A 22,728-nucleotide genomic window follows, 5' to 3' on the forward strand; every position below is an offset into this window, starting at 1 on the left:
TCTAGATTGATACCTTATAAGCATCATCTAAGAACGTACTATTCTCAATGTAGTAGTTCTAGAGTGTGGATGCAATATTTGTTTTTGGATTTATTATAAGCCAGAGGTTCTAATTGTAAATTTCAATATACAACTTCAGACTCATTACATTGTCCAAAATCTGGCGGGTCACCAACAAATTTTGTTCCAACGTCATACCTTCGTTTCAATGGTGAAAAAAATTTACGAATGATGGAAACATTTTGCTGGTCAGAAATGAAAGCCAACTTTATTGATATCTTTCAGGTGCAAGTTGAAAATGTTTCTGAGAAGAATATCGACAGTATCATTTTATAGGTGTGTATAATTTTTTTTCGCAATATCAGTAAGAAAAAAAAACAAAAACTCGGTTATAACATAAAAACTAAGTGATTGAAACAATAATTTTACCAAGCATTTTGAATCCTTCAATTAAGTCATTTTCAAAAGATTTTAGTCAATTGGAATGATATAAAAAGTGACAACTGGAAGAGGGTTCAAAGTATTAGGTGAATAGTAACGATAATTCTCAAGAATTGTGTATGATTTTGCTTTAATTGATCATGTGATGTCTGCTTTTTTTACTTCTTCTACATCTTTAGTAACATTTTTTCGAACACTCAATACATAAAATATGTGCACAATCAGCTCTTATGGATACATGGCAGCCGCTTTCTACCTTCAAGCATTTCGCGAAACAGGTGACTGGGGATTTATTCTTCAAGACAGTTACCACACTCAGTTACTTCTTGGAGTTGAAGTAGTGTGTAACGCTGAAGAACAAAAGTAGTGGAGGTTGCATTCAAGTGGCCCGAAACACAGTTCGCGGTATTGAAATCTTGAGCTGATTCTTTCAATTGTTTTCGCATGATGCCGGTGGGGGTTAGACAATTGTGAGAAAGTGCAAAACATATGAATTTTTTATGTAAAGAATATTTGTGATATTTGGATTATTTATCAGGCTGGCAATATGTTACAGCCCAGGAGGAACTTTTTGTTGGTTTTACTTTTGTTTGTTTTAGTGGATTGCCTTAAAGGTAAGTTTAATTAGATATGTATCAAATTATCGTTAATGATTGATATGGTTTGACAGCATTCATTGAACTGCCTCGATTAATTTCATCCATTAAAAAGAACTTCCTAATTTTTTGAGTTTCTGTTACTTCTTATATTTTTCGAAAATAATTCGCTGATGAATTTTTTTAGTTGAAATGGTGGAATCGAAATTTAATATGCAATGTTTCAATAGTATCTCTTTCAAATTCATGGAAATTTCGTAACAAAAAAAATGTGAATTGAAATAGTTGAAATTAACGTATTTTTTACATACTCGTTTTCTATAATTTATTTAGAATCTGTTTTGTTGAAATTGTAAAATTATTTTGGAACAAAAATCAAGCCACGTAAATATCTCCAGTTAATGAATTAATAATCGAACAGTTCAATAATTCTTCCTTCATTTGATAATTGATTCAACCAGGATATTAGCGTACAGGACAAACTAGCTGTGGATTATTTCCTGATTGAGATACAGTCGACTACTAAATGACATTGAAACAAATATCTCAGAGTGAAAGTTTCACGACTTATAAAAACCTTTGAATGTAATATTCACAAGTCGATACAGGAAATTCGTTTACAAAATCAATACTCGTTTCGCTTTTTATTATGGAATATGTAACTTATGGAAAAATTTCTGGAAATGGTAATTCGCTTATCGCAAGCAAGAATATTCGATATTGCGAGTTTCCTCAATCTGATTTTTATTGATAATTAATTGATTATCTGTATTTGAGAATTTTGTATGGGTGATGAATGTCAGAATATTTCTCAAGATGTTGCAAATTTGAAATATCGGTTATGGTTTCGCCTAAAGTGGCATTGATCTAGTTATTCAACATATTTTATTCATATCACTTCGAACCCTTCACACCTATGACTTGAAAGAAAGAAATCAAAACATTTTTATTCAAAGATTATTTATTCAAAGACTTCAAGTATTTTATGTGGTTAAGTTAATTGTTATTTTCAGTTGCTGAATACAACTACATATCTATTTAGAAAAGGGTTCAGAATCAATTTTTTGATAACTAGCTGTCTTCTACATACGAATGACAGCCTTCAATAGTCGAAACTTGTACGAGATAAGGATCAACGAGATATTATATTTTAAAGTGTGTTACTGGCACTGAGAATGCTGATATTTGCTTGCTGTTACAAGTTTTTTATCAAACATAGTTTTATGTGAACAGCTTCTTGTTGAACATAATGGTGCTTGTTCTAACACTGGACCATAAATAAGCAAGAATATTACACTTTACAAAAAAAAGCTATTTAATCCTTCTGGATTTTCAACTAGTCTAAATGACTAGTATTCTTTACACATGTTTTTGAAATTCAAAACTATAAACTCTGGCCTCCAAGAAGAAAGAATTTTTTGATTCGATAAGAATAAAGTTAATCAATTTTTCCTGGTGCAAAAATGCCCAGAAAATATTCAAAAAAAATCGCATGGATTAAAATAATAGGCGAAATATTTGATATCAAACATGATGATAAAATTATATATATATACATATATATATATATATATATATATATATATATATATATATATATATATATATATATATATATATATATATATATATATATATATATATATATATATATAATATTATATCAATATATAGGTATGGATAAAACCATCCTTTTATGATGAAGTTAATTAGTTCAGAATGAGACACATTCGAGGACAAGTATTATTGGCTATTGGTCTCGTCAGCGCGGTGCAGTTCCCAAATAATGGAAACATGGGAACACTTGTTCCCATTTCTTGACTGTCACACTCCCAACTGAAACGTTTGGTTCTTCTATATTATGGTTAATACGTACTTGAATATGAATTTTCCGTGCTGATTTATTATATGCAAAACAGCTTGGGTGAAGCTACGGCACCTCTCTTATCTATTTTTAATAGAAATACATATTTACCTTACCTTCTCAAATGATATGTGACAAATTTCAGAGTGAGAAATGTCTTCAACGTGTTTGATACTTCCTAATAGTCTAAGAGTAGTCTTATACAGAGTTTGGAAGGTCACATCGATATCCTTAATTGATTTGATCTGAGTCGCAATGAGTTAATAATAGATGTCATATCATCAAATCTAATATCACTTTCTGATATATTCGATCTTGGTTCATCTTTCGACGAATATACTCATATAAACGAATCTGATGTAGATGTGATTATAGAAGTAGAAGTGGCCCAATGTCATGCACAAATCTGAAATTAGAACAATGATCATTCCAACTATTGAATTTTTTCAGTTGAACTCCATTGAAAATGATTTTTTTGTACATTTTTTAATAAGTTCAATCGGTTGAACTGCAAAATTGAAATGTTTGAAATCCAATTTAAGTCCAATGCCATTATCTTCATCATTCTTTTATTATGAACAGTCAACAGATATGAAATAATGAAATTGGCGTCATTGAAAATGATTTTTTCGCACGTTTTTGAATGAGTTCAATGAGTTAAACTGAAAAATTGAAATGTTTGAAATTCAATTTGAGTCCAATATAAGGTATAATAAAAAGAATATTTTAAGTTTGAACTAAATTCAAGAAATTCAGAGGACGCAGATCATTTAATAAAAAATGTCATGTTTGAAAATAGTGCTGGCATGATTAAAAACAATATATTAATTTCAGTTTAATATATCAAAGACGAAATATGATGTAACCAAATATTTCCGTATGCGCTTGAAGGTTTCATTGAGAAACATTGCTCGATATCTTAAATGCATTCGTTTTTGGTCAGTATACTGTCAACATGTTTCTGTTCAACCAAAATATCACGTTCGACGTTCAGAAGAGTCATGATGTCATAATTTGAGGGAAACTTGGTACTAACAAAAAGCCCAACCTATTACTAATAGAGAGAACTTGTATAAGTAGTACTGTAGAATATATTGTCCCATTGACCTCAGGAATTTCTTTTTACCAAATGACATTCTTCAAATAACTTCAAAGTTTCTCATTCTAAATTTACTTGGAATACCAACTATCATCAAATTATACATTGGAGAAAAACATAAAAACTAAAAAGTAGAAGTTAGATTAGTATTTTACGATTTCTACTTATTCTTTTGGAGTTAGGTTGTGCCTCAAACATACGAGTATTCATGAGTTTATTGTATTCTTTCAATTCTGTTCTGTAGACACTGTTATGGAATTTATTGCAGATTCACTAGAAAAACCTATTTTTAGTTTCTACTCCAACATCATGAAGAATAGTATTTTTTGGATCTACCGAATTACGCCGTTGACAATATTTATAAAGTTGATGGTTCAAGATCCAGTTTGAGATTGAAACCGATTTTTTAAGCGGAATCATCAAAACTTTTTTGTTTGTATCTAAAAGTAACATATGTGCATGAGCTATAAATAATGATAATAGTTCTAAATTAAAGTCCGCAATAGCATATATCTACCTCTTATGTGATAGCTACTATATGCAAAATACTGAGCCATAAATACAATTAAATTGGATACTTTTTTTGAAATGCACATCTGTCAAATTCTTTTAGAAATTGACAAAATTTCGATAATATTAACAGCGCATGCAGTAAGCCATTACACATCGCGTCTACTCTTAGGACGACGGGGACCATGCGCAGGGTTAGGGCCGGTTTAAGCAATGAAGTTCCATCTCCGAGAAGGCGACCTGAACGCGAGCAGACGCTTGAGGGCAGACGTGTTGGTTTTGCGAAATTTCTCCGGTTCATTCCAGTTTTCCGTTGATGCGCTCGAGCAGCAGGTGTTCATAGAACTTATACATCCAGTAAGCAAATTGGTCTGACGTAAGAAGGATTTCCAATTGGTTTGTCGCCTTTTCTCATCGGAGCAAGCATAGCTTTTTTCCATTCTACGGAAAAATCTGCATGAGCTGCTATATTATTGTAGACTGTAAGCGCGTACGCAGGTTTTTCAGCAAATAACGTCTTCATTACCTCTGGTGATATCCTTCCTGAGGAGGTTTTTTGCTCTTTAATTTTCTGCCGGCAGCTTTTGCCTCTTCGACTGTGAAGTGTGAAAGTCTACCACTGTTATCACAAATTAATGTTACCCTCTCATGAGTTGGAAAGAGGTGATTGGTCACCTTCTCCATTGTGTCCATGGTAAGAGTTATGTGGGGCGGAAACACCATTATTTCCCTAATGGCAATTTTATAGCCGTCGCCCCAGATATCTCTATCAATGGAGTCACGTAATGTTATCCAGCATCCTGTTTTGCCTCCTCAATTCTATTTCTAAGACTCTTTTTACTTTCTTTGTTGGATTCCCACAGAATCTCCCTTGCCGCTTGTCTGATTGTTCCTAGAGTTTCTCGTATATTCTCTTCGCTTCTTAAGACATTTTTTTCGAAGGCTAGCAATTTTGTGATTTCACCAGTAGCCAGGTTTCTTGCAGATTCCCTTCCTGGTTCTTGACATTACCTTGTCACATATCTGTACAAGTTTCCATCTTCTTCCAATTCTTTCAGTATCGAATAGATTTGTCTCCTTGGTTTATGATCCATTCTGTCAATTTGTCTCCTGTTGTATCGGTTAAATTCATGCCCCATTGTGGGGATATAGCATTGAAGTCTTCCGCAATAATTGCCTCCTCTCATGAAGGATATCTTCTAGGTCTTGAATTTCATCGTTACAGGAGAAGTAGCAACTGAAGACCATAAACTTATTTGTGGTACTATATGTGAAGCCTTGTCCGTATCCCTGGTCTTTGATAGGTATGTCGCCATTGAGAATTTTAATAGTCGTTTTGAGGTCTTTTCTATAAACTTAGTCTCTCCTGCCACGCAAAACATTGATATTTAGTTCGCTTATGATTAGAATTTCTGCTCCAGTGTGGCTGTGGTAATCGCTAGATCATGCGCTTGTCGACTCCTGTTGGTGTTGATTTGTAGTATTCTTATCCCGATCGAGATGGATTTCTGATGCCTCCGACCTTTTCATCTTTGAGATCATTTGGCATTTGCGAGTTCCTGTCTGGTGGCCCTCCAGATTGCATAGAAGGCAGTACGGTTCGTTATTGCACTTTACCGCCTTATGGCCTTACTGCCTACATTTCAAGCAAAATTGTTCCTTATTCGGCCCAGCGCACTGCTCCTTCAGATGTTCACCCCCCATCACCTGAAACATCGCTTCCAGTAATTTTTCAGCTTCATTTATGTATAATATGATTCTAGCGTTTTGCTTATTGCCGTAGGCTGGTCCTCAGTCACCACCTCATCCATTTCCCTAACATGGATAGTCTTGTTGTTTTTTAGTAGATAAGTCGTAGCTTTCAGTACTTTTTCTTCCACTTTCTTTTTTATTGCTTAAGCTTTGCTCCGTCCATTCTGAACTGTTAGGATGACTTAGTTGTTTGTACTCTTCCTGATTTGCCTGATTTCAGCACCCACCTTCGTTACGGTTGACTGTATCTATGATTTTTTTTCATACGTATCAATAAGGCATCCTAACTGGGATTTCTTGTCTGCTGGTTCTGTACGTTACCTGTTAAGGTGTTATTCATCCTTTTTTTTCATCGTGTCCGCTTTGTCCTTACCTATTCGCTATTCTAGTTTTGAGATAACTGGTTGAATATCGGAGTATGTGAACAAAAAGACCAACATACAATTTATTACCAGTCCAAAGAGACCATCTCTCTCAGAAATGACGAGCTTGTTTAGGTTCTGTGTCATTGCGTGTTTCTTTATATTCGCTATAGAATGGAAAAGTTGCTTGTCTGACTTTTCATTTACTACAATGTCTTACTCAAAGATTGGGTAATACCCCCAGCTTGATGTTTGATTAGGATTACCATCATTATCTGGGAATTCCAGAGACTAATGCATCATAGCTATTTCACCTTCCTTTTTGTTCGGATGGACCAATCCCTCTCTGCCTCCAACTTTCTCATGATTCTATTTATATATTTATCCTTGGACTCTATATTGCTGGTATACGGCAAGATGATAGGGGATTCATTTGGAGCATTCGTGGTCTGTGAACTTTCGATCTTAAAATCTGTTTTTCCGTTAATCAGCTGTCGCCCCCATACAAACGACAACTCTCAGAAGTTGAGAAACTTATGCGATCTAAGGGCTAACGAGATCTTACCTTTCAACGTGCGATTCCTAACACTATGCATGGATTAATGAATTTGCCAGTTTTCCAATCTTCTTCAGAGACACCACAAAATTCTTCGTAGTTTCCGTCTTTTCTCAGTTGTTTTCTTCTTGATCTCATTCTCAGAAACATGTTTCGCTTGCCTTTTCTGTTTCTCTTCCATGGTTTTAATCTGCTTTCGTAGTTTCTATCAGTAGCTTCTGATGGAGATGAGAGGCATTGTCAGTATCGCCTAACCAACCTCCAGGTCACCGAGATTTCAGCTTTTTAACATTAAAGCTCACTGAGTTTCCAGCTTTTTAACATTAAAGCTCAAACTGCTACCGATCTCGCAGATTTTTGTTTTCGGCTTGTTTCAGAACTTGCTATGTATTATGAAAATTGGTTTTCAAATACGAAACCTTCAAAAAACCATTGTCATAATAATATCAACTCGGTGAATATAACTTATATTGTGAAGTCACTGTATTGAAACCAGTTTCACTTTCATCATCCAAGCCCAACATTCAGGAATCGTATAATGATAGAATTATAGTTCAGGTTATGGATCATCAGTTTACGCCAACAAAATATAACTAGGGAACTTCGTCATGAAACATTTAACTTTCAACGGTATACGTTTATTTCATATTATAGTTTGTGTAATTCCAACATAATTGCTGCCTACTGTATTAACAGTTATCGGCGTATACTTTGGTCGACGTCAAGCTTAAGCGCACTCACTGCTGATTTATCGTAGGAAAACGGAATTGAACTTCACATTATTTACGATAGCAATCTGATAATAGGAATATTCGCTTTGATTCTCACTTTTGAAACTGTTAATGAAGAATCGAGCATCTGTTGAGTGATAACTGTACAAGCAAGCAGAATGGAGACCGGTCCACTAACTTCGGATGTGATATTTATTGAACATGTAGGCAGTGGGTTAATGACGACTGTTTTTGGGGTCATTATCGTCAAAAATTCATTGGTTCATGAGAACACCATGAGTTTTTTTTGAGGGTAGTCATGAGAACCACACAAAATATCATCAAATATTAAGTAATTATTAAATGAAAAAATGGAGATTTCAAGTTTTCACAAATATGCTGCTCAGTTGTTGCTGATACTTCGAGAAACTATCTTTAGCCAAATAGAAAAAGGGGTATATTTTAAGGAGATATTAGTTTTTGTCTTCTGTGAAGTTGGATAGAATTGTTAAAACTGATAACGAAGATTAATAGTTTCGACCTTCCGATGACTCCAACTGCCGATGACTCCAACTGTCAACCCTGTTGAAATACTTGGTCTGGAGGAAAGTTCGAACCTTAGAGCCACCAACAAGAATTGTTGATATCCATTTTATAATATTCAATGAGGTTGTTGTCTCGGGATCCATCTTGTTGGATACATTTGAAAAATTATCAAGTCGTCCGTGTATCAGAATTGTAAACATACAACTTACCTTGCTGCAAATTGAGAGTGGTCTCGATGTATCCACATATTATGTGATAGTACTGGATCGGAGTCTGCTTGTCGCTCCGGATGTGTGTGTATTTTTTGTTGTTTCAGATGATCTTTTCCTCACTTGTGCTCGTTCAAAGACAATGCCATGAATATTTTCTGAGTATACTACTTTATGTAGTATTCCATTCAATACTCTGCACAGAATTTAGTCCAATGTTTTTGCACAAAATTTTGAACAACATTTTTGCCAATTTGACGAACTGTTTGGCCTTCTTTTTATGAATAGTGTTTCTCATACAAGTCCATGAGTGAAATGCTATTTCCTCCACTTAAAATGTCTTCCGTTCAATATTTGACCTATTCAATTCATGAAATCGAGAGTGAAACGTTCTCTAATCTTCAGATCAGTCACAATAAGAAAAAGTATATTATCATTGTATTTTACTATAATTGATGTTATAGTATATATATATTATATGTGCTTTTGCACTTACCGTCATTTTTCTTTATTCAACTATTATTATTATTATTATTATGTTGTGATGTTGTGTGAAACCTTTCAAATGAATGAAGTTATTATTATATTATTATTGTTATTAATCAATAAATTGATTTCTATAGGAGTTCCCTATCTTACTACTTGAAGTACCTAACAAATCTCAGAAGCAAAAAAATAGTAACAAATGTTTAGGTTTATCAGTCTTCCTTTTCTCATACCTTCAATTTTTGTTTTGGCACGTTCTTATTTTTAGGCACGTTCTTATTCTTGACAGAGCGATAATTCCCAACAATATTTTCAACTATATATCACCATAAGTAAACTGTTATTTCCTGAAGATTAAGTGCACAAAATATCCCCCGTCATGTACAAAAGAAAGTAAATATACCATTACTACACTGTTGTAAATACTTTCTCTTCAGGATATAATTATACTAACGCCATATAACTTGTTCGTGATTTCATCGATGATTGATGATATTGTCTTTTCAAATATTGTCTTTCTGTCCATTGTAATGAAATATGTTATACTTTTTGGTGATATAACAAATATTCAATCGACAATTCCAGTTCTGATCAAACATTTTTCTGTAATATGATGTTACGTAAATAACATGAAGTAGATATCTTGCCCACGTTGCTTCAAACGTGGTAAGTGCTAATGACACTCCCTATATATTTTTATTTGCATTTCGTATGATTTCGTCATCTTTCCAATGTCATTCTTCCTACCTCTACTAACAGAAAACATAAATTCACAATGAGATAATGGTGGAATTTATTGCAGTATGAAATTCGTTTGTATTGTTTATCTGACCAGTTGGAAGACTGATACATAAGTGGAATCCTGCCGTCAGATATTGAAATCACCGTCTGACCTTCGTCTTAGAAAATCATTATAAAAGAATGTAAAAACGCATAGATAATATAAAAACAATTCCAGTCCACAACATACATTTTTTGTCCATTGATGTATGAGTTGCAGATTTTTGAAGTTGAGAGATCGAATTATTTTTTTAATTGATGCTTTTTTGTAGTAAACTTTTTACTTTTGTCAGAACTCAAATGACACCATTTTCCGAATTTTTTTTTCCTTCACGTCTTTGATCTTCCCCGACGCAAAAATTCGTTGATTGTAAGGTTTTTAATTGCTTTTCAAACAGCCAATATCAAAAGTGACACTGAAGTCATTAAACATGAATGTTTAAATTGTTTCAGGTGAATTATATGACGAAGATTTCATAGAATTATCAAATATTCATCGAAATGTCACATGTGACTTTCAATTTGCAGCTCAACATTTGCTGGAAATGTATGCATTTTTTAATAATTGATTAGGAGTCGTACAAAAGCACCTTATGAATTATTTGGAATGTGCGATGAGGTGGTTCCAAAAAAAATTATTTTCATGTCAAATTAATGGTTGATATTGAATAACTGAACATGACCAAATTGTTTTTTAATCTTTCGAAAAAATTCAACTACCTACCAGGATATAATTCAGAAAAAGAAGTAATATTTAATATTTCCATTATGTTGAAAAATTCAGATAATATTATTAATTCAACCATTTGGGAAGCAGAAATTTTTCTATTTTGATGAGTCACTGTAATCCTGTCTAATTTTCTTGAGTATTCTCACCTTGATATCGCTTTGTAGTATGGAATATTTATGCAAATGAGTTTGATATTGATAAGATGTATTTTCAGTCATCATTCAGGGCAAGTTCTGGTTGACACCCTACTTTCTAGAATAAAAATAAAAAATATATTTCAGGATTGGTTCGAACACCTAATCTCTCGCACACTAATAAAGACACTGATCTCACAAAACATCTTGCTATTATTCATACTAGAATGAATGTAACAAATGCAAAATTATGTTCTGTTATACTTTTTGATATAGTTTGGGAAAAATCTTTAGGCAATTCACTTCTCCATCATCATACAGAAACTGAGAAACTTCCGAAGAAGGAAAGAAAGTTATTGAATATATCATAAAATACACACAACAAAGATGTGTAGATCATGCACAGAAATTTATTTAAAATACAAACTGGAATAAAAAAATTCATCCGAAACAAGTACTTATAAATATATGAACATCAGAGTTCAAAGAAATGATATTTTCCCATCCAACCTTCCTTTTTATAATTCAGTACATCACGGAAATGAAACATTTTTCTTTAAAAAAAAAATTCACACTCTTCAATAATTTTTTTCAATAATATAATCCTACAATTTCAACAAGAAGTGATATCAGAGTTTGGGATGATTCGTTAAACACTCTGAAATGAATTGAATCTTTGTCATTATGTAACATTCACTGGTAAGAGATTTTTTTATTTGTTCACTTCATGAGTTGATTATGTAACTAGTAATTTAAAACGTAAGATGAGAATGAAGAATCATTAACAGTCTCTTCGGCAACAAATTATGTATTTATGGGTTTTGAAAGTACCTTGAATTAATAATTTTTATGACGTACCTAGAGTCAAGAGAGTTTTTTTTCTATGAGTTCAAATAGTAAATAAGATTAAAATAATTTATAATAATTGACCTAGCGTCATGATAATCCCAGATGAGGCAAAATATATGAAAAACAAAACAAAAATTGTTTTAATGATTGAGGTGAGGAAGGTAGTTATTCAGAGGTTCTCATTATAGAAACATTCACAGAAAATCTTTGAAAATACTGAAAACTTTCTATTTTGGAGAATTGTTTTTTTCTTATTAATCAATTACCTCTGCTAGGCTAGCGGAACTAATCTGGATTTATTTTTTGGATAATTTCGGCAAAAAACAATTTGTTCAAACATATTACGCCATGATTTCAAGCTAATGTTAAACTTATCTCTCTTACTAATTTCCTACATTGTGTCAATTCGTTTTGCTAACTTAGGCTCTAAGCTAGTAAAACCACATTCAATTTCTTCACTTTCAGTCATTTTGAATTTACCATAACTTTCAAGCTCCTTGTTGACAAAAGGAAAAATTGTTATATCAGCTCTGAAGCTTTTGGTGCTGACCGTGTCAATATCACATTTTTACATTTTTGCTGCCCTACTATAATTCCATATATAACACATATAATAAATGAATGTATTTTTATTTTCCCTCTGCCTGGAAAATGGCCAACATAGTTGCCTTACCGAAGGTGAACCAACCAAAAGACTTCAATCACCTTAGATCAATCAGTATTCTTCCTATTCTGTCCAAAGTTCTAGGAAAAGTTATGGAAATACAAATATGTTCTTTGTTGAACAGTCTAAAATTCTACCTCAAAAGCAATAGGGGATCAGACCTGGTTACAGTTGTGTGAGTGCACTTGCAAATATAACGGATGACATTATCAAAGGTATTGATGAAAATAAAGCAACTGTACTCATCTTACTTGACTTTTCGAAAGCATTCGATTTGATAAACCACAGAATTCTCCTATCTAAACTTCACTACTTAAAGTTTGGCCAAAATGCTTGCAAACTTATTACTTCATATTTATCAAATAGGCTTCAACGTGTTACTCTGAATGATAAAACTTCTAATTTTGCTCATGTATCATGCGGTGTTCCTCAGGGTAGTATTTTGGGTCCACTTCTGTTCACCTTATTTACTGCAACATTTCATGAGGCTTTGCAGCACTGTAACTACCACATGTACGCTGATGACACACAGATATATAAAACCTTTGAAGCAGATAATGTCATGCAAACTAACAGAGAAATAAATATTGACTTACAATCTTTAAAAGACATATGTGATAAACGTCTAATCAAAATGAATCCTCAAAAGTCATGTGCTATTTTGTTCTGCAATGACAATGTCTGGAATGATATATCTCATAATATTATACTGATGATGGGAAATGACACAATACCTTTTAGTGAGAGTGCAAAGAACTTGAGTTTGATACTAGATCAAAAATTGAGATTCAAAGAACAGGTTGATATTAGGTTGAAAAGAAGTTACACTAGCTTGAAGATGATTTGCCCACATATACACTATTTAAGCCAAGATGTAAAAAAAAATGCTGTGTGATTCATTAGTGCTTTCCCAATTCAACTATTGTGATATTGTATATGGGCCATGTTTAGATGGCATGGATAGTCAGCGTATCCAGAAAATCCAGAACTGCTGTTTGAGACTTATTTTTGGCATAAAAAGCAGGCAGAGGATTTCCCATAAAATTAAAGAAATTGAATGGCTCAATATGTCTAACAGGCGTAAATTACATATTCTTTGCTACTTCTACAAACTTTTGAAATACAAACAACCCAACTATCTCCATGATAAAGTCACATATAGAAAAGACATACATGATAGAAATACTCGACAAACTTTTTTATCACCATTCCTCGACATAGAAAAGAAATTTTCAAACATAGTTTTTCATATAATATTGCTAGTTACATGAATACGTATAAGATAACCGACTACAGTAGGTCGTGTTTCTCTTTGAAAAAAGCCATGACTGTATGTTTGCGTGAACTACAAAAATGAAAAATAATTGAAAATATCTCCCAACTCAGAGCAAAAAACTAAAATCCTCACAGCGTCGTCATGCAACCTGGCGGTTTCATGACCTAAAGGAATCACTGCCCTCACAAGTGAAAATAAATTATAAAAAGGGTTCCTATCTTTTCTCTCTCCTTTATCTTTTTTTTCTCTTGCTTTTCTCTAGTCTTCGTCTTCTTCTTGTTTACTGGTACTAGTCAGTAGGTATATTTTAGTTTTAAGTTTAGTTTGTAGTAAGGGTCTGAGTGGAAGACCAGTTTCTCTCTTCTTGGTGTTGAAAGAAAACTGAACTCTCACCTTTTATTTACCAAGTTTTTTTTTGAAACTTAATATTGGTTGTGGATTTTTGGTAAATAATAAACGCATCATTATTTTTATTATTATATCATATTAGACAATGAAAGTCCGAAATAATGAAATGCAAAGAAAAAGTTAGTTGGCTCAAAACCAGAGTTATAAAAATAACAAAAGTAGAGCCTTTCAGTATCTTTTTTAAATATACCCATAACATCAATGATGAATTCAAAGAAATTAAGATTCAGAAAAATTTGAAAAAACGCAATCAAATTCAAATACAAATCTAGAAATGCTTTGGACAGAAGAAAAGGAAATTTCAACAATAATACATGCAGATTTTAAGGCGTTGCTGCCTTTTATTCCGGCGAATGCAAAACAATTCTATAAAAAATTGAAGGGAGCAGAATTCTAAGATGATCGAAAATGAGTTTGAGGAGGAAAATAACAATGATTAAAAATTTCGATTGGAAAAATTCTGCATTGAACTCAGTTGAAATAAGTATTTTATAACAACTGAAATTTCATTTTGTACAGCATCTTTCTTAGTGTAAAATGGATTTAGGCTTATTTATTAGAAAGGAACTGAGCGACAAAAGTCTTAAAATTATATGAAAAGTCTTACTTTGATACCCCTTTTTCATAAATTGAGTAAGTTGAATTATTCACATCAATCATAAATGAATGTTGTCATTTGAGAGTATTTAAGTAAGTGTCGGCAATGTTGCAACTTAAGGCGTTTTCTCGAAATTACGCAAATGTCGCTTGGTGCCCTTCCGATAAGCATGATCCAAATCTAGCATGAGCATGGCTCAAAACATATCTTATCTTATGTTGAGGTAAGAATTATAGGAGAAATATCATAATTCTATACAATGTTTAAGGTCAGTTCCACTTTCGTTCGATATACTTTCGAAACAACAATAGCTTTGTCACGTTGAAGTTGGTTTCGTAAGCGAAAAAAAGTCAATACATATTTCTCATTAATTTCCTATAATACTGGTTTCACTTTCAATTCGTTTCCCAAAAATTTTAAGGAAAAAAGTGAAATTTCCTATTCAACAAGAAGATTGCAGACCACGAGGTTGAATTCATTACCTTTTATTGGATCAGAACGATCGTTCAAAAATAGTAATGGATGCATATCGATACTTTTATTTCTCTCGATTTCATTCTACTCAACAATTCAAAAAATTTAATCGTTCGTTTTTAAACTAACCTATCTGTTTCAACGCTATCCACCGTCTCTTGAAAATGTATCTAGAATCTTGTGATGTTGAACTCTCAAGAAGGTGAACAATTTTCGTTTATTTTAGATTTTGAGTATTTTCATAAAAATGTTTTTAGATATTGAATGTATACAGATTACATAAGTTACACTTCGGAATTTGTGCATTTCCACGAAATCTATGTTGGTGACATAGGCATGAAAAAAAGTTATGAACAAACAAATCCTTATCAATACATCCTGAGTAAAAACGTATTTGTTGAAAAAATTATGATGAAATATTTTTAATCAAACAAAAATCTTTAGGGAACATTTTCAGGTTGTGATAATAATGACCTAAAATATGAAAAATGTAGAAATTTTCATTATTCACATTTTGTCAAAAATTAGAGGTGTTCTCTCTCAAAAACCTCTTATCCAGATTCACTCTGTGAAGACTGATATAATCATTTAATATTAAAAATCAGTTACATTTCTCAACTACAGAGCGTTAATTAGTTGAAGTGAATTGGATATTTCAATGTGCTACTGTTATTCAATATGGTGTATCCACGAATATCGCGTAACGTTTATTGATGCTCAAAACAAAAGCAAATTAAAAAGTGCCTAAATTAACTGCAAAAGTGGAGAATTGGCAATTACCAAAAACAACATATTTTCAAGAATTTGGAATGCTTCAACTTCGTCGGCGACTATCTTTATGATTTCCTTAAGTAAAGATCAACATGTGACCTGTGACTTAATTTTTGTCAGACATATTTGGAATGCTGCAGTTGACAAAGACTAGCTGATGCTCTTGATATTTCTAAGGCATTTGTCCATATCTGTCATAAGGACTCACTAAAATTCAATTTTATTACTTGCTTGACGGTGTTGCTCATATTTCTCAAAGGTAGTTCTTAAAAACCATTAACATTAGGATATATTGTTTCCAATCACTTTTTTATTCATTTCAATGACCTATTACAAAAGATCACCTATGTATAATGCTCATACAAAATTCATATTTTACTCGACATCAAAAAAATTTACATCTTGAAAAAGATTTCGACGTAACCATTTATAATTTATTTCTATGGAAACTCATACAACACACAGCTGAAAAAGCAAATGCGCCACTGGAATTAATGAAGTCGCCCCGGAGCGACAGATAATGGAAGCATTAAAAATCTATTCACCATTGAAAAAAATAAATAAATAAAGGGTAACACAATTTTGCTGGCGGCGTCTATTAATTTATTTTGTGACTAGTTGCCTATATATGTATTGGTATACTCACATCACTGGAATAAAAAGCTGTCGGTATATATCTCCAACCTTCAGCACCATCTTGGGAATGCTGCTCATACAATTAGGAGCTATTCTCAAAGTAAGGTTTGGCCATACTGTGAATGTATAGGTATAGAGATATATTATTAAGCTGAAAGTTGCCAAAACCACAATACTTACAGGAGAAATCCCCTAATAATTGTTTTTGATCCGAAATTTTTGTATGACTGACCATGTAGAATAGTTTTCGAATGATAACCAAGAAAATAGTCAGTCGGCTTTGTCGTTTGTTTGTACCATAATCAAATGAGTGTATTTTCTTGTTGTTGCTTGTTTTTTATCGTCTCCTGAAGACAAATCAAATCACGAAACGTACTTTAAATTATGGAATTCCAGGGTCCACTGTTAAGATTTACTAGGATTCCGCTTCAGCTTTGTCCGGCATTGATGCAAATCATCGACTCCATACACTCCCAACTTCACTTTTTAAATAATTTCATTAAAACGAATATAATATGTGTCTAATGATTCAAATTCAATAGACAGACAATTCCCACCAGAGAGCATGCGATGCAAAATTATTATTCTGATTAAGGTATTTTACAGTCAATTTTGGCAGAACTTTCAGCAAGTTTATCTCCACGTCCTTATTATAGGGTCTTAGTTACCCGAAGTGATAACTTACAGCCGATCCTACCTCATTCTTCACAGTATCGCCAATATGTTTGAATGTGTACATTTTTAAACGCCAGAAGCACTGAATTGGGATTTTGAAGAATTTAATCTTTACTTCCTTCATGTCTTCACAAACCATGACTGAGCAAAAAGTTCTTCTTGAGGAAGTGAAAAAAAAAATTAACATTCAATATTTATGATATAGTTTTTGATACATCTATATGGTCATTTTTGAACGAAAGGCCAAATATTGATTATTGAATAATATACAGGACACTTTTTACTGTTCTCTTTGTAAACAACCTTCCGCAGTCTGAAAAATGAACTAAGCTGAATACAAGTACAAATGATTTGTGAAGTATGTTGAAAGAATTAGAGCTATTCACAATTTGGCGCGAAAGTTTGAACGTGAATTTCAGGTTTTGAAAAGGGAAAAAGATTTGTTTTCGAAACTTCGACCACTAAAGAAAACTAAGTTTAAATATTTAATTGTATTCAATTAATTTTTTCAATTTGTGGACAACATTTATGAATACATGTCACTTCCTAGTTGAATATAATTACATTAATGAATGCCAAGAAAAAATTAATAAAAAATTACTACCTTTGTTATTTTTGTGAAAAACAAAATTATGAACTGAGTTTATACCTAGTTCAAGTGTTTAGTTTCCTTTAGAAATTTTATGGATGCAAGTGAATGTGGAAGGCCAATATGTGAACTTATAGTAGGTAGATAACATGTAATTGTAGTTTTTCAGACTTTACTATCTGAGAAAAACAAAGTACTGAAACAGGTTAGATATTCAAAATCTGTACATGCAACTCAGTATTTATTACGGCAAATAGAACGACAACCGAAAAAATTATTATTAATCATTTAAACAAAGCAATAATAAAACGCAAGCCGTTGTGTGCAACACAGAAAGCTTCCGGTTTTCTGACGTAGGTAAACCTAATATGGACAAAACAGTATAGTCTACTTTGACCGCCTAATAACCGGAGCAGAATTGAAGTGAAGTGAAGTCGATATAGGTATTCTACAGCGAATATTAATACCGTGTGTCACACGGCATTCTACGGGAGGATTTCCAACAACCCTTGTTCTAAAACCAACGTTAAGGCATAAATCCCTTTTTATCGAACATTATAGAAAACATTAAATCCAATGTTTGTTAATTGTCTAACAACCTCGAATATTATCTTTTTCAATTGCGGAATTTAAGTAGAGTAGTTTGTAAAAAAATGCAATAGGTTGTTTTTAATTTGAATGAATGCCTTTAGCCATAATAACTAGAGCGTATTCAGCTATGGAAATAGTTTTCCCATAAAGCAAATTGGGAAATAATACTTTCTGTTTTTATACCAATTTTAATTAACGTTACTGCAGCTTTGTCCTATCAGGACATTTTCAAACTAATACAATACAATTTGAGCCATATTTCCATTAGAAGGAGTAGGGATTTGTGAGAAGAGATCGTGAAATTTTTTTAATGGAATATTTTTTATCAATTTCAACTCGTATATTATTGTTCTCTTCTTTATCCGTGACAGTAATTTCTTCTTGAAGAATAAGTATCATCAAATTCAGTGTAAATTTCGTCAAATTTTTCATACCCTATTTGAAAAGCTCTATGATACGTATTATCGCTACCTTGAAAACCCCCCCCTTCAAAAAAATTGTGTTTGCCCAGTTCCGTATGTAAAGCCAACCTGAAATTTTATAAAAGGTATTGATATTTCCTATGAAAAATTTCAATTTTCTCTAGTGGACTACTATACTTTTTCTAAGTCTTATAACAGGAAAATAATATTCATTTGTGAAAAATATCACGAATCATAGTAATATTCAATTTCTTGACAAGAAGTAAACTAAAGAGAACATTTGTAATGCACTGTTTGGAACCTTTGGTGTACTAATGAATATAACTGGGGTTTTTTCCCAACACCAAACCGTTATTTTAACACCACGACACGTGTTTCAATCACCAAGTGATCATCTTCAAGAGGAAGATCAAACTGAAACTGCTTTGGTGTTAGGAAAAAAGTCAAGTAATATTCTTTAGAGAAAACATTCCAAAATATTTCCAATTTTTGTTATTTTATTCAATGTCAAATATAGTTTCGAAATTCAAATAAAACAATTCGAAAATGTGACTTAACTCAAATTGGACTCGTTTCCACTTTCCGAGTCAATGTTTCCATCCTCGTGATCAGGGCCGTAGCGAAAAGAAAAACCAGGGGGTGGGAGGAAATCCAAATTTTCCCCACTCCACCAGCAAAATTTCCCAACTTTCGAAAAAATGGAAGCCAAGGGATTAGTTACTACTATAATATATTAATTTTCTTACTCAGCTATCCAAAGATTGGCTGAATGCTTACATGCCCGTTAGGGTATGCACAAACGAAAATAAATTTTGGTAATTATAAAAATAATAATGGGAATTATTCTACTTTGGACCAAGGTCCTTGTCCTTCCACCATATCCACAATGTATAGGAATATTCAATACAAATGAAAGGAAACGACACTTAAATAATATTGTGCTTATTGTTTTCTACTATTATTTTTTCTATCTTCACGGCCCGAAATTTCCCAACTTTAACAAGTCGAAAAAACAGCGAAAAGTTGGGAATTTTGTAAAATTGTCACTTCAAAATTTGTGGACTGTTCAGGACTGTTCTCTCTTACTTGGGAGAAATTGAACTTTTTTGAAGTTTTCAAACAACTCAAAATTTCAGAAGTAAGGGATCTCCAAGATATGCATGTTGGGAAATCCCAATCTTCTCCTCGTTCTTTCCCTTTTTTTTATCACCTCTTCCTTTCTTTTCTCTCATTTCTATTTTTTTAATTTTTTTCATTTTTTTACTATTATTTATGTCTATCTTCACGGCCCAAAATTTACCAAAGTATTCCCAAGTCGAAAAAGCAGGGGGGGAGGCTCCCCCGTCCCCTCCTCCGATAACGACGGCCCTGGAAGTGATAGAATAATTGTGATATAAAATAATTTTGATATAGCATCATAATAAAAAAAATTTGTTTGGTTGAATGGTTCTATGGCTTCTGTAATTATCTTGTTTATTTTCGATAGCACTCTATGTAATGTATATCAGTGTATGCGATTATTATTATTATACTCGAAATTTCAGTATTACCTGATAATGATTCTATCTGAAAAAGCAGCTAACGAAATGTTTTTCGCATGGTGCATATTTTTTAGAAAACGTTATATAACAATAAAAGATAATCCTCGTAAATAAATTATTCAGTTTTCTCAGAACATTAATGTATGATTACATCATACCTGAACCTCATCCTTTGATACTTTCTATATACACTGAAAATTCGCCAAGATATTGGTTCATGTTTATTCGAAAACAATTTATGTAACTCTCCTAGTAGGAAATATGGTTTTAGTTTTGTTTCATGTGAAACTAGTCCGTGAGTAAACTTCATGTAAAAATCTCGTGAATCCATTGAGCAATTCTTATGAGAACATTCGAGTAACTTACAATAAATAATCGTACTGTTATTATAGGAAAAGTTCAGCCTGGTTTCATTCATGGGAAAATAGGACTTGTATTGATTCTTTCAACGCGATTACGAAGTAATGTGTACATAGGTACACAGAAAAAACCACTATCCTATTTTCACATATAACCCTATTCATTCAAATGATATAAATGACTAATAATGTTGATTTAATATAGAATCATTGAGCTGATTATATCCCCTTCTGTTTCAACTATATACTGATTACTAGTACTGTGTTGCTGTATCGCTGCTGTTCCAATGTTTTGACGGAATCAGAATCAACGAACTTAGGCGTGCGCAGCGTTATAGAACAGTGCTTTAAAAAAATTGTTCTACAGCGCCATCTAGTGACGAGCTACAGAAATTTTCATAGCCTAAAACCTTCTCTATGAAAAATTACGTATACATGTCAAGTTTCATCACGATCGAATGAGCGATATAGAAGTTTATCACTTACCAACCAACCATCCAACAAACATCCATTTTTATATAGTAGACTAGCACTATATTGCTGTATCGGTGCTGTTCCAATGTTTTGACAGAATCAGGATCAACAAACTTAGGCGTGCGCAGCGTTATAGAACAGTGCTTTCAAAAAATTGTTCTAAAGCGCCATCTATTGGCGAGTTACAGAAACAATGATAGCCTAAAAACCTTCTCTATGAAAAATTACTTATACATGTTAAGTTTCATCACGATTGGTTGAGCGATGTCGAAGTTTATCACTTACCAACCAACCAACCAACCAACCAACAAACATCCATTTTTATATATTAGATTAATTTCTAAACAACAGGTGAAACACAATTACTTCAATTCTTAGAAAGTTCAGTTTCAAATTCATTCATTTATGTAAAAAGTGATTGATATTGACTCAACTCTTACATTCAAAAATTAAATGAATATATTTCATCTCAGGGCCACATTTGGGGAAGTGCAGGCGGGGCTACTGCCCTGGGGCTTCCACAATAGAGGACCCCCAAAATAGAGATAATCAAAATATCCAATATTTTCTACTATTTTCTGGGGTATATTGCCTTCCACAATCTGAAAAATAAACGAAGGTAAATCAATAGAGAATTTATCGAATTTTCTATTTTCATGCAAGGAATGAAACTACCTAAAAATTTCGAAATAATAAGTTTGGATGTTATATCACTTTTTAGTAACATAACAATAAATCTGGTAAAACACAGCATTGAAAGACATTGGAATATTATTACTAATCATACCAAATTAACAAAAACAGCCTTCTTAGAATTAATAGATTTCATTTTTGATACTACTGTTTTCGTTTATGACAACGAATATTATAAACAAATACTTGGTACTCCAATGGGATCAACTTTATCACCTATTTTAGCCCAGTATGTGATGGATGATTTATTACATGAATAGAAAAAATTTCTCATCCTACATTGGTAGAAAAAAATTTAAAACAATTATTCAATATTTTATTAACTAATTCTTATCCTCCAAAATTTTTAAATAAATTGTTATATAATACTTCATCTAATATCATCAACATCAGAGAGAACAATGAAGCTAAAAATCCAAATTTCAAATACTTTTCCATACCTTATGTCCCTGAATTGTCCAGCAAAATCATAAACGTATTTAAACAAGAACAGAATATAAAAATTTCACAAAGGAAAGTTAAACCCTTAACTAAACTACATTCAAAATTGAAAGATGAAGATCCGTTATTTGAAAAGTCACATGTAGTTTACGAAATTCCCTGCAACAATTGTGATAAGATATATATAGGTCAAACAAAAAACAAATCAAAAACCCGCATAGCTCTTCATAAAAGTAATTGTAAAAATTTAAAACGAAATTCTTGTGCACTCACACAACACGTTCTAGATAATGATCATTCAGCCAATTATACTAACACCAAAATTCTCCATTTCGAACCAGATTCAAATAAAAGGCAATTTCTGGAAATGGCTGAAATCAAAATTAAAGAAAACAATATCAACAAAAAGACAGACATCGACAACCTGAGCAAAATTTATTCATTTTTACTAACAAAAAATATAAATCTGAATACATCTTGTAATATTAACAC

The 22,728-nt window shown here is 32.4% G+C and overlaps 1 protein-coding gene across 1 annotated transcript in view; it reads left to right on the top strand.

Moving 5' to 3' along the window:
* The first annotated feature begins 733 nt into the window (after window positions 1–733).
* LOC141486572 (uncharacterized) overlaps window positions 734–22,728 on the top strand; it is a 114,977-nt gene continuing 92,982 nt past the window's right edge. The window contains exon 1 of the mRNA XM_074184756.1: window positions 734–1,055. Coding sequence (XP_074040857.1) covers window positions 989–1,055 — 67 coding nt within the window. The 5' untranslated portion in view covers window positions 734–988. The remainder of the gene's footprint in view (window positions 1,056–22,728) is intronic.

Source organism: Leptinotarsa decemlineata, unplaced genomic scaffold (assembly GCF_025532065.1).
Source record: "Leptinotarsa decemlineata unplaced genomic scaffold, Ldec_3_MD MMD2_tig00026358_RagTag_RagTag, whole genome shotgun sequence".
Classification (NCBI taxonomy): Eukaryota; Metazoa; Arthropoda; class Insecta; order Coleoptera; family Chrysomelidae; genus Leptinotarsa; species Leptinotarsa decemlineata.